Source organism: Protomyctophum parallelum, assembly GCF_964188405.1.
Source record: "Protomyctophum parallelum genome assembly, chromosome: 1".
Classification (NCBI taxonomy): Eukaryota; Metazoa; Chordata; class Actinopteri; order Myctophiformes; family Myctophidae; genus Protomyctophum; species Protomyctophum parallelum.
Genome location: NC_139697.1, coordinates 82,147,459 through 82,161,927, shown reverse-complemented (window position 1 = coordinate 82,161,927; position 14,469 = coordinate 82,147,459). Strand labels below are relative to the sequence as shown.

General features: G+C 42.7%; 1 protein-coding gene across 1 annotated transcript; it reads left to right on the top strand.

Moving 5' to 3' along the window:
• Positions 1 to 5,830: 5,830 nt before the first annotated feature.
• On the top strand, positions 5,831 to 7,474 carry LOC310855223 (lamin-B3-like; the record flags this gene model as incomplete). The annotated part of the gene is made up of 1 exon (XM_083760143.1): positions 5,831 to 7,474. One exon carries the CDS (start codon positions 5,831 to 5,833, stop codon positions 7,472 to 7,474), a length of 1,644 nt encoding a protein of 547 aa, XP_083616269.1.
• Between the last annotated feature and the right edge of the window lie 6,995 nt (positions 7,475 to 14,469).

Below are 14,469 nucleotides of genomic sequence, written 5' to 3'. Positions count from 1 at the left end.
TGTAGGTGTGCTGTGCAAAAACCTGTTTTGCACAAAGCGGCCTCCTGGTGGCGCTATAACAGGCCGTTCTGGAAAGTTTGGGGCAGAGGTTCATGGTTGGCATCCAGGGAGTGTGTGTGCAAAATTTGGCATCGACCGGGTTAACGGTGGCTGAGATTAGCTGGTCACGGACGGACGGACACACGGACACACGGACACACGGACGGACGGACGGAGTGCAAAACATACTCTCCCCATGCCTTCGGCTGGTGGAGACAAAAATGTGTCTAAAGCAGTGGTTTTCAAACAGTGGTCATTGAGAGGGTTCCAGGTGATCCTCAGCTAAATGATGGAGAGTTGGTAACCAAATGGACCCTAGATCTTTAACTCTTGAGAGAAGAGTTAAATTATTGTTAAATCTGCATTACTTAATTTAGTCTACAAAATTTGAGAATGTAGAAGAATTGTTATTTTTGCTCATGGTTATCTCTCCTAATGGTACCAACATATCTATACAGCACATGTGGAATTGTGGACAAAAACTAAAAAATCTTTTGTTTTGGGTCTGAGAGACTAAACCTCATCAAATCAAATGCAGAATAAATAAAAGGCCCTTGGCCTTTTATCAAAATGGTTGAAAACCACTGGTCTAAAGTGATCTTGAATTATTAATACTCCTTACCACAAAGCAATGATTCAGTTCAGTTGCATATAACATGTTTCTCAACGATACATCTGTTAATGGTGGGGATGCAAATTATTGATTAAATCATGACTCGATAGTGAATCATATCAATCGATTATCGATGTATTGCTAAGCACTGATTTTCCTGAGAACATGAATGTACTATAGAGAGTCGCAGTCCCGCCCCCTTTCAGGACGACGACAGGCTCAGGAAATAATTCCCCATGCATTATTCCCATAGTAATTTCAAAAAGTATTTATTTAAAGACCTTTAAAGCCTCGGACAAAGCCAACTTGGGTCGTGACAAATCATGATAACAAACACAATATTTTGGGCCGGACAAATAATTACAAAGAAGAAAAACAACAAAAAATGTGTTGCACCCTGCCCTTTTTTTATTTGTTCAGCGCAAACAATTGTGTTTGTTGTCATGATTTGTCACGATCCGAGTTGGCTTTGTTCGAGGCTTACAGATCTATACATTTTCCTGAACATGCTGTTTAAATTATCCGAACAACATCCTGTAAACTAATGTTACATCAACAATTGTCAACTTTAAGAAATTAACCTCTAATGTACATCCCATGACAATAACACAGTGAAAAGCAGTAGCAATTTAACCATTTGTGAACATCTTCACCTGTTCTGATATGTTATCAGTGCAATATACCGTCATACCAGGCTTGTTTCTGAGGGGTGCTAGCCCCTCCTATGCACAGCTGTGTGTGTGTGTGTGTGTGTGTGTGTGTGTGTGTGTGTGTGTGTGTGTGTGTGTGTGTGTGTGTGTGTGATGATGTGATTGACTGAGCACGGAATGTGATGATGTATGATGATGTATGATGAAAGAAAGTGATGTGATCTTTTATTTTATAATATAAGTCAATGGCAGTCAGAACGGGCTGAAACCGTGTACAAATATGGGGTAATACTTCATAGAGTGGCCACATGAAGCCTGAGTTCCACATGAAGCCACATTGTTAATTATTTATTCTCAAAACGTGGCTATGTCATACTTTCACAGCTTTATTCAATTCTGTAAAACCTACTGTACAGCTTATTTGGGAACTGTGGGGATAGGATTCAAAAGGGAGGCAAATAATTCCATATTTGGATGTCGATATGATGTTCACACATATATGACATGTTTAAGTATTTCAGTTCGTGAATTCATTGTACAGGATAATACTGATTACAACCAATATGTTTCTTCAGGTACAGTATCAGTGTTTTTAAGGTATTTCAGTTTGTAAACTAGACAGCATAGGATAATACTGATTAATTTCAGCTTGTGCAATGACTATTGATTAACTTGTATTGCACCTATATCTTTTTAATTTGACCTTGTATTTTGCTCTTTTTTATACACAACAACAAGATATTTGAACATCTTGCTACAGTGGACTCCAACTGTAGGTTTGGGTTGAGCAAAATACAAGCTTTAGTTTGCGTAAAAAGCTTCAAGGTGTAACAACACATCATCAGCATCAGCATGACTTCGTTTACCACCAGCCCGACATGTATCTCCCGGAACCATGAGGAGGAAGATGAGCTACGGCAGCTTAATGACCGCCTTGCTAACTACATCCAGCGAGTCATCAAGCTTGAGAATGAGAGATCATCCATGCACCGTCTCCTTGCAGAGAAAGAGGAGTCAAAGAACCGGGAGATGGAAAATATCCGGCGGCATTATGAGGAGGAGTTGACCGATGCCCGGAAATCATTAGACGAAATAGGTAATGAGACAGCCCGTTTGCAGATCAATTATCAAAATCTCTCAGAGGAGCATAAGAAACTGATATCCAGGAACCAGAAGAAAGAGAGTGAACTTTCTGTAGCAGCGGCTCACTGGAGGAACCTGGAGGGTGGCCTCAATGCAAAGGAATCAGAATTCAACAATCAGCTGGCAAAGAACAGGAGATTGACCAGTGAGGTTACTGAACTCCGTGAAAATCTGGCACTTTTGGAGGCTATGGTGGTGGACACCAAGAATCAGCTCAACGCTGAGATACTGAGGAAAGTGAATATGGAGAACCAGGCACAAACACTCAAACAGCAACTTGACTTTCAGAGGAACATCAGTGAGCAGGAGATTTACAAGATCCGAAGCAAGCAGGAAAGTCTGGTGGAGATGGATTCAACAAGGCGGAGAGAGTTTGAGAATAAATTGGCTGAGGCCATGCAAGAGCTCAACCAGGAGCATGGTGTACAGATCCAGCATTACAAAGAAGAACTTGGGCGCAACTTTAGATCCAAGCTAGAGAATGCCCAACAGACTGCATCAAGGACCATTCTTTCAGTCAATGCTACCAATGATGAGTTGACTGCGACCAAAGTCCGTACAGAGAACCTAAACTTACAGCTACAGCTGTACCAGAAAGAGAAAGGGTCACTGGAGTGCCAGATTCAGGAACTAGAGAGGACATTGGAGAGGAAGCGGGACATGTGGCAACAGAAACTTGGTCAGAAGGAGCAGGAGATGTATAAATTGCAGAACCTGATGACCGGCCACCAGGATGACTATGAGAGCCTGATGGAAGTCAAGCAGGCCCTAGACACCGAGATCAATGAATACAGAAATATATTGGAAGGAGAAGAGGAGAGAATACGGCAATCACCGCGGAATTCACCACGGAATTCACCGCGGAATTCACCAGGGAATTCTCCCAGCCCCACTCAGCAAGCGGAGGAAGTGTCACAGACACATAAAGGACGACGTAGAAAGAAACGGAGACGGTGAAGTGGTGCTAATGGTCCAAACAGTGTCATGTGATTGAGAACAGAAGTAACGAATTATCTTTGCAATCATGCCATTTCAAATTCAATATTCAACAGTATGGGGATAAAGATTTCTAAACTGTACCTTCACACATTTAATAGACAATAATAGAACTTGGAGGTCAGCATTGTACAAGAGTGTACACAATGTGCAAAAGTGTGCACTATTTTAGAAATATCTAGTCTTCCATTTCAGGGGACAGATCACACGGTTCTAAACGGGTACAGGTGAGTATAGGATCGTTTGTGGTACAGCCTGAGACAAATTCAGCTGTATGACATCTTTAGAAATGCTCTTACCAGCCAAACAGCATTTTGTTTGAAAGAAAATCAATAATTTAACTGCAGATTTTTCTAATTCGCTTTACCACAAGCACACACAAGGTGTGCTATGACTATTACACGTACTTTGCTTTTTCCCCACTTTCCATATTTTTCTCAAATATCCTTATTTATTTTTACTTGCTTTACGTGCTTCTGCAATGATGAGGAACCGAAATTAACAATTTTTACTCATGTGTAGATTTAACAATAAAAACAAATAATTTTTAATCTTTGTCCATTTAGAACTAGCTTGATAATATCATGGACACATGCTAAATCAGTAACTGATACGGAGTAAACAGGTAATGGATGGAGCAAGTCAGACAGTTTTATAAAGCATTATTCACAGTAGGCCTATTTAGTCTTAAGGCACTTTTATAAGCTGGAAGCATGTAAACAATTCTTTTTTTTCGGGTTCCACACCACTAGACGCTATGACAAGCTTTCTATAAGGCAACTCTGTAGAAAGTCAGCCTTTTAGAAGAGGGTCTCCTGTGAACATGACGTTCTTATATTTCAGCATGTATTGCAGAAACACGGACAAGTTTATATTAATGCAAAGACATGTATTTGCAGGAAAAAAGGAAAGGAATGCATCACCCCTAAAATGAATTACGGCATGGCCTCTGTAGCAGGCGCCACACGCTGCCAACTGCCAAATGTTTATGGTGTGACTGTAGGGGCCGAGCCATAGATGATGTAGAGTCAGGGATGATCTTGCAAACTACTGGACCAATCAGCGCCAAATGTCTTATGGACACTGCCACTAGGGCAGGAATGTAACTCCACAAATGTTTACGTTGTGGTTCCAAAGGGCTGAGCCATCTACAAAAGAGCTAATCTTTTTTTATTTCTTATGTTTTGTTTTAGATTAGATTAGATTGTAATAGTGGATTGAAGGGGCTGAGCCATATACAAAAGGTTTTGCAAGTCTGGGACTCAACTTTTTATTTAATAAAAAAAGAAAAGTAGATCAGATTAGATTACCGTTGTTGTCCACAAGGCACAAGGCAATAAATACATAGGAACCTGGTCTGCATCTGCATGCCATTCTTTGCCAGGTGTTACATCCTGCTAATGTTAACCTTCATACATAGTTACGGCAGCCTTTTTTCCTTGTTTTTTGTTTGGTTTTTTGTTGTGAACATTATCACAGACCCTCCTCCTTGGCTCTCCAGTTCGGATCCTCTCAGCTGAGTCGTCGCAGCCAACAGAGCCCTCGGTTCACTCCTACTCCACCCACTCCATGCAGCCTTCTTGAGCACAAAGACTTATTTGAGCACAGAGTATTTACTGTCCTTTTGGCACACCTATTTTTGAGGGGCGCTAGCCCCTCCAATGCATGGCCTTAGAAATTGCGTCATATGGCAGCCAAGTCTATGGACTTTTAATGACGTGAGATCATGTGGCCAATATAAATACATCTTGTGACTGGTTTTGTTTTATACAATATTAACACTGCATTCATGTTTTGTAACGTATAGTGGCAGTGAATCTGCAATCGTGTGGCAGCCACAGTGGGCACCCCTCACTTCACACAAGTGTGATTTTCCTCCCTATATTAATTTGTGGCAGTCCCTTTTTTTGTGGCTCCTCTATTTTGTTCAGTTAAATCGACCCTCTGGGATTCAACCATCTTTGGATCACTGAGACATTTATTGTGCACGCTGCCTACCAGCTCCTTCCTTCGTTCACCCAGAAGCTTCAGTTAAACTTTACAATGTTTGGCTTTGGGAATTGAAACCTTGATGATACTTAAATTTTTTATTACGTCACTTTAATTTCATACTGAAGTCAATTGAGAGGCAAATAACTACATATTTGGACATTGATATGACGACACAACGATATATGTTTTTCAAGTATTTCAGTTCGTAAACATACTGCACTGGATAATTTTGAATCATTTCAGCTACGAGTGTGCATAAACAAATCTTGAAATGAATATCGATTTACTTGTATTGTATCCTATCTGTGTAAGTTTACCGTGTGCGTTTCCTATACAGGAACCTGTAGACGTGGTTTTGGGTTGAGGAGAGAAACCGAGCACAGCCCTTTAGCCCATCATGCTGCATCAGTCTGATGGTACCAGCCCCACATGTCACTCGCGAGTCCAGGAGAAAGATGAACTACGGCAGCTCAATGATCGCCTCGCTAATTATATCCAGCGAGTCATCAAGCTTGAGAACGAGAGGTCGTCCCTGCACCTTCTCCTTGGTGAGAAAGAAGATTCAAAGAGCCAGGAGATAGACAACATCCGGGGGCTCTACGAGGAGGAGTTGAGCGATGCCCGGAAGTCAGTGGACGACCTGTCTAACGAGAGGGCCCGTTTGCAATTCGACTATGGAAATCTCTCAGAGGAGCATGCAAAACTTACAGCCAGGAACCAGAAGAAAGAGAGTGACCTTGCTTACGCAGTATCTCAGTGGAGGAACCTGGAGGCAGCCCTCAACTCAAAGGAAGCTGATTACAGCAACCAGTTGGCAAAGAACAGGAAATTGACTAGTGATGTTACTGAACTCCACACTCAGATAGAACAGACTGAGGCTGTGCTGGCAGACACCAAGAACCAGCTGAACTCTGAGATGTTGAGCAAAGTGGAAATGGAGAACCAGATGCAGACACTTAAACAGCAGCTTGACTTTCAGAGGAAAATGAGTGAGCAGGAGATACATGAGCTCCGGAGCAAGCATGAAAGTCTGATGGAGATGGATTCAGGAAGGCGGAGAGAGTTTGAGAGTAAACTGGCTGAGGCCATGCATGAGCTCCGCCAGGAGCATGATTTACGAATCCTTCAGTACAAGGAAGAACTGGAGCGCAACTTCAGTGCCAAGCTAGAGAATACCCAGCAGACTGCATTGAGACAGAGCGATGCTGACTCTGCCACCAAAGAAGAGTTAAATGCGACAAAAGTCCGTATGGAGACCCTCACCACACAGCTGCAGCAGTACCAGAAAGAGAAAGGAACACTGGAGAGCCGGGTTCGAGAACTAGATAGGACAATTGACATGGAGCGGGAAAGGTACCAGCAGAAATTGAGTCATAAGGAGCAAGAGATGCTGACCATACAAGGCCATTTGCGCAACAACCTGGATGACTATCAAAGCCTGCTGGACATCAAGTTGGCCTTGGACATGGAGATCAAAGCCTACAGAAAGATGTTGGAAGGAGAAGAGCAGAGATTGCAGATGTCACCAAGCATCTCTCAGCATCACATCACATCACATCCGCCAGATGTACGTAGGGTGAAGCGGAAGCGAATTAAGCACGAGGATGCTCCTTGGAGCTCACCGGCCTACATGATGTCCTCCACGCATCAGACAGCTCACGGTCCTGTGAGCATAGCAGAAATTGCTGTAGAGGGAAATTATGTCATACTGAAGAACAACTCTCATGAAGAGCAGCATCTAGGGGGTTGGGTGGTTAAAAGGACTCACCCTGACTTAGCAGACGTTTCCTTCCACATCCCTCCATCCTGTGTCCTGCAAGCAGGACAGACGCTCACCATCTGGGCAGCGGGTGCAGACATTGCGGACGACACTGATAACTTGGTCATGGAGGGCATCGAGAGCTGGGGCCCAGTCACGGACGTGAGGGTTGTCCTCCTCAGCCCTAACCACGAGGAGACAGCAGAACGCAGGGTGACATTCAAGGAGGAACATTCTGATGAGGAGGAGTGGAAGGAAAGTAATAAGTGCACTGTTATGTAACTCAACACCTCCTGAACACATACCTGAACAACCAGGCACTTTAACTGTGGCACTTATTGGTATGGTATTTTGCAATTATCTGGATTACATCACTGTCTCATGATACACTTATTACATTTAACCTTGCTGACTAACGGACTCAATGTATGGTATTTAATATTTTTGTTAATGTATTACTGCAGACCTACCGTCCCCCCAGAGTACAATAGAAGGGGTGGCCTGTGAGGCTCATATGGAAGTGCGTCTATCGACTAAACATACAGGTATATGTGTATGCAGGTGTTTGGTGTATCTTTGGTGTTACCTCTGTGCTTTTTTTTTTCAATAGCAGTTTTACCATTTCTCAGACAGACACACAGCGGCCAACACAATGCACACACACATTGCGACATATACAACAACCCGAATAGACAGAGACGGCAGCACATTGAAAGAGAGAGACATAGAACCTGTGAACCACAAACAGCCCATGTCCTTGTTGGCCTTTTAACTTATTTATATTGCTACAACTTCAGAGCGACCAGTATTTCTGTTCTTGGAACCTGCTGAGCTGTTATAAACACAGTCAAGACTTTCCCTGCTCGCTGTGGTGCATAGACCTATTATTGAAGTTATCCTTAGGTATGTAGGTCTTTTTTAACAGTAAGAGCACAATTCTTCAGTTTGTAGCTAGTTTTCTACATATTTCTTTATTCTAGTAGGCCTATATATTTTAATTGTACATATATTTCTTCATTTTTATGTTTTTATTTCACACTTTGGCAATGTAACCATGTTTTCCATGTCAATAAAATATTATTTGAAATTGAAATTGCCCCTATAACCTTGACATTAGACCCAAACTGGTGGGGCTGTATATGTGAGAATGCAACTGTCCAACTCCGTAGAACCTGACATGCAATTGACTTAGAGTTAGATCTGTTTAATGACAGCTTGAAGACATTTCTATTGTTGAGGAGATAAGAGCCACCTGATGTTCTTGAAGTGAGTTCTATCAATGGCTCATAAGCAAAACAGTGCTTAAACGCAAACTATATACCTATTTTCTACTGTATTAATATAGATAATTATATAGAATTCAAATTTTCATTTCAATGTACAGAGACCGATGTTATTTATCCATCTTGTTTTGATGAACATTAGGTTGTAGCCCGCATTGGCAGGAAAAAGGTGTTTGTTTTTTAACAATGCTTCACTAGGCCAAACATAGGCCTTGCGTTGCTGTAAATCACTGAATATGCCCTTGTATTGCAGTGCACACCCATTGAGGGTGTGGTCTGTTTCTTTCCCACTCTCCTTTCACCTGGTCTAGTAATGGAACACCGGCCAATTATCAGGTTAAAAGGAGAGCAGAGAAGCACTACAAGGGTACACACTCTTTCTTTGTATTTTCACCACCTTTACTTTTCCTCAACATATTTTCATCATATTTTGCTAATTGTGTCAGTTCTCGGTAGTCTAGTTTTCTGTTTGTTTTGTTTGGCTAGGGGGAGAACTGGGTCAGACGGCTCGATGTGTGGTTGGCCCGGTATCTTACCCATCTTTTGTTCTTTTGACCGAGATCTCCTTCAACTTTTGGTTTGGGTTTGAGGGGAGCTAGCGCCTCCTATGCCCAGCTTTGTGTGTTTAAACCACGGAAATGACTTCATTGGCTGAGCAAAGAATGTGATGTATGATGATAAGAGCGCCCCTCACTTCACACAAGTGCAATTTTTTTACTTCACACATTGACTATCTTGGTCCTTTTGTTTAAATAAACTCAGTTTGGTTGCATCTCCAGTTGTGACGTCCCTTTTTATGAGCCTTGTTTGATTGGAGAAGCAGTAAAATAGGAGCTTGTCAAACTGGCTGACACATGACATTCATTTTTTCCACCTTTTTCTTTGAGTGAATGACCCTGTTGTGCTTCCGTTATTCAACAAGGAGAGGGGGAGCACTGCAAGTGGCAACAAACATCAAATTCCTTTTTTTCCTATTTTAACCACCCTTACTTTTACTCAACATACATTTGGAATTTTGAGTTTTGATATTTTAGTTCTGGTGGGAGATCTGGGTAGTCTAGTTTTTTCTGTTTAGGTAGGTCATAGGTCTAGTTTGCATATAGGTTAGGGGAAGAGCTGCGTCTGATGTCCTGATCAACTTATTGTTCGACTGGCTGACCCAGCTCTTAACCACTCGAACCCTAGCATGCCTATTCATGGAGGAACAAGATAGCACATAACATTTTTTAGCAAAGAGAAAGTTGGTGTACACAGGAAGAGTTCAGTTGGTGTACACAGGAAGAGTTCAGTTGTAACTCGAGTCTGTTTCACTAGACAAGGATTTAAGTGGTTAATGGCTTCTCCATCTTTTGTTTCTTTTAAACGGGATCTCCTACCCCTGTCGTTTGTTTTTTTTCCCCCACATTTATTCCCTCTTTTTTTGTTTGAAAGATTAATTTGTCACCCCCACAATACCCTTTTTCCCTATCAATTACTGACCCTGTTAAGCCTTGAATTAATGGCAGATTTTTGGTAGTGTTGCATTTTTCACGATGAATGAAGAATCCAAAAACAAATAATATTGATAATGAATTGAAGAAAATAAGGGTCCAGGATCGGGGGCATGCACAGACACAAAAGGGCACTCTCTCCCACTCTCCACCGGACATTCCCACCCTGAATGATATTACCATGCACAGCTGTGTATTCCATCACACACTTGGCATGGGACCTATTTTACCTCTCACTATAATGTTATTGAGATTCTAGATCAGGAGGAGCTGTTTACATGTTGTGGTCAAAAGAGATGTACTGTACTCTACTAAATTACACTGATTTTACTAGTCTCGAGGAGACCATGGATATTTTGCGCTAATTCGTCTAAAAGTGCCAAAGTTTGCACAGATGTAGCCCAGGTCATGCTCTAATGATTTAGCTAGGGCGTCCGAGTCGGCAACCTTCGGGGTCGTCACAGTGGCCAAATCTATATGGCCACCATTCACAACCAATATAAGGCAACATTTTCTAAATTTCATTATGTTTTAAGTAGCATGTGACGTGTCAAACTAGGCGGTTTTCATGATTCTGAATCCATTCCAAGCATTAGTTTTGCACTAAAAACACTCATTGGGCTAAATTCGCCCAGAGCGCAAATGTGCTGACCTCATCACATTTTTGATGACGGCTATGGCTATGCGGTCCTGCTCCATCCTCAGATGTCCTAGCCATCTCATCTAGCGTCTGTGTGTAATCTCCTTGATGATGCTCAATGGTGGGAAAAAGTACTCAATTATTGTTTTACTTAAGTTAAAGTATCAATACTGCAATGTATAACTATACTCTGTTACAAGTAAGTAAAAGTTTGGAATTCAAAATGTACTTCAGTGAAAGTACAAAAATTGTATCAAAATGTACTTAAAGTACCAAAAGTAAGAAATATAAGTATTCTTCATTGTAAATACTCATGTAAAGTACAGATATCTCAAAATTAAGTACAGTACTTAAATAGATGTACTTACATCATGCTTACTTTCCGAGAGACAGCGAAATGCCTTCACGACTGACGACCTATGTCGCGACGTATATTTTTCCGTCGCAACGTATATTCGAGTACGTCCTGGCGTAAATATCAATTCGTCCCGGCAGAACGGACTCGTCGCGGCTATATCTACCCGTTTGCGACCTAGTAGTTTGACTATTCTTTTACGTCGCGACAGAACGGGACACGTCACGGCTATATCTACCCTTCTCGACGTAAAAGGTAATTCGTTGTGGCGTGTGTGGACTCGTCGCAACAGAACGGAACTCGTCGCGGCTATATCTACCCGTTTGCGACGTAGCCTAATAGGTTGACTTTGTTATATGCCCGGTGCGCGGTGCCCTGCGCGGTGCCCTGCGCTGCCCTACGCCCACCGCGTGCACCTTGCCGGTCCGCCCTGCGCCCTGTGGCCTGGCACGTGTGCACGTGTGCCAGGCACCTTGCCGGTCCGTGGAGCCCTTCGCCGTCCCCAGGCGACCCTGCGTTCCAGAGCTGTCACCCATGCCCACCGAAAATAGCTGATCTACCAGCTCCTATACGGGATGGCCCGACCCGCGTCTGTGGACCCCTGGGGATCACGGTAGTCCACGGGGGTCCGTCTGTGTGTGTGTGTGTGTGTGTGTGTGTGTGTGTGTGTGTGTGTGTGTGTGTGTGTGTGTGTGTGTGTGTGTGTGTGTGTTCTGCGCAGCCCCGTGCGCCTTGTGGATCAGAGCGCACGGGGGTTAATGATAATACCCCCGGGCGGTACGGGTCCCCGTGGACCCTTGGGGATCAAGGGGGACCACGGGTGTCCACGTTTGCGGAGACGCTGCCTTCATATTAGCCTATACTTTAATAACAATAAGCAGCTGATCTACAATTGACAATTTGACATGTCATTGCGTCGTATTCTGTCTGTCTTTCACGCACGCACGCAGACATGTCACAGACCACCACATAACCATATTTGTATGGCCATATCGTTTATAGGCCTTATAGCTGAATAGCGCCGGCCGTCGGGGGTTCATTTGGTTCCACTTCCAACCGTCCCATTATGGTCAACACTTATGATATGCTATTGCATTCTTCCAACTAAAGATTTAAATATTAATCTGGCAGCTCCGAAAATAGCAGAAGATGTAATGCAGTAAATGACATGGCACGGACTGGCTCAGAAAATCTCCCTGCATCATTATAAACCAGGCCTATACTGAATGTAGGCAATTGAATTCCATTACGTTTGTTTCAATCAACTGAACTAGACCAATAAAATAGTAGGCTAGTATTTATGTTTTTCGTTAATAATAATACTGCTAATTATTATTGAACGGTAAGTACGCTGGTATGTACGCTATGGTACACTATAAGCTTGTATATCTGTTTATTTTAAGCATGCCGCCGCATTCTGTCAGAATCTCGTGTGTGTGTGTGTGTGTGTGTGTGTGTGTGTGTGTGTGTGTGTGTGTGTGTGTGTGTGTGTGTCGCACGCGTGCGTGCGTGCGAACTTCATGACAGTGGTGCAGCATTACATTGTATTTTGATTTGAAATAAATAATGATGAATAGATGTCTATACTGTTGCTTGTGTGTGTGTGTTATGCTATAGGGTTAGCTGGAACACACGCCCTGTATGATCTGTGGTGCGCATCTACAAGCTCCAAGTGTTGCGTCCACATGCAGCGCGTTGTGAGCTTGCAGATCGTCGGTGCCCCACTATAGAGAGATGGTAGGGTAGTGCCCAAGCCTATTCGTATTCCTATATGATCTGTGGCTATATTAAAGGCCTTTTATATGTGATCTCACATAATGTGCGAGTCAGAGCTAACGTTACTCAATCATCATTTGCCGACTGATTTATATCACAGCACAGCTATAACATATAGCACACATGTGTGCACATGTGTGCTTGTAATAAAAGTGGGTTTCCTATGTTTGCTATAAATTGTAGCTATGTCAGAACCTGGACGGACCACAGACAAGGGATTTAAATATATAACAGAGCAATCTTTATTAAAGCACAACAATAATAGAATGAGGCAAAAAGGTAATAAACTATAACAGGACATTTCATATATGCACAGCACTTAATGATAAAACCACTCTATAAAATACCAGCCTATTTACATGTACACATAGTGACATAATACAACAGTGTTTGGTCATGTACTTAACTAGCCGCCAGGGCGGGACCCCCCAGGGTCTGAGCTGTGACGCCGTCCAACTCCCCAGGGGATGCTTAGCTGGCCGGCGTGCCGCGCTGACAATACAGTCTCTTTAAACTTGGTCAGCTGTCATCGTAGGTCGCGGAGCGAGGCGGCCGATCACCCTGCTACTTGCCCAGCCCTGTCTATGGAGACCGTAAGTGTAGTCTCCCCTCCTGCTTCATTCAAAGCTAACTCCCCCTCGCTGTCTGTCTTCGCTGTCGGCTGGACTAAAACCAGCGAACGGCCCCTCCCGTCCCCAGAGTGCCGTGCCGCAAGACGTATGCTCCGACCTGTACAAACACCCAAGTGTCCCTTTTATACTGGCGTCCACCACCTGAATTCACTGCCGTCAATCAGTGCGTCTCTGCTCATCAATCACTGAGCTCCTCCTCTGCTGCACACATCACAATATGTTATAGCTCTAGAGACGCAGAGACAGAGACATATTTATTTAAAATAATCCTGTCTCGCACGGCCTATATAGAGCCAATAAACGGAGCACCCCCCCCCCTCTCTCTCTCTCTCTCTCTCTCTCTCTCTCTCTCTCTCTCTCAGCACACGCTGTGCTGTGATATAAATCAGTCGGCAAATGATCATTGAGTAACGTTAGCTCTGCCTCTGACTCGCACATTATGTGAGATCACATATAAAAGGCCTTTAATATAGCCACAGATATAGTACAATAATCCAACATTAATGGTCGATCTTTTTTCCAGGCGAGACGAAGAAGTGGAAGAAGAGGTACAGTTATCTTTTACTATTCATGAACATATGAAAATAACAAACATGCTTGTGAGAATGTACAACGATTTAAGTAATGTAATTTATTTTGTTTATTCCACAGACTGACAGTGAGGACTAAAGGAAAAAGAAATCTGCGTTTTTTCAATGTTTTTAGGCGGTGATTCCGGAGGAAAATCTGTGGGATTCTGCGGAGTGTATTATATTTTTTTCTTTTGATCCATGCATCAATGTGTTTAGAGAGCAAAAATAACTCTAAATATGCTAAATAAACATTAAAGTACAAACCTTTAAAAAAATTAAAAACATCTCCTTAATCCTTGGGAAGTACAAATATCTTACTGCCTTGACAACATCACTTTTAGGTATAAAATAACAGCAAATATAGCACATCTCGGGGAATTTAATGTTGTAATAACATATCCAACAGGCTGTGTACTGATAACAGGTACTTGTACGTGAATATGCAATGTACTTATATATGTGCAGCCGCGTCACGTTCCTATACGGCGGTGGGTGGGTGCCAAAAAAATAATAATAAAAAAAGCCCAAA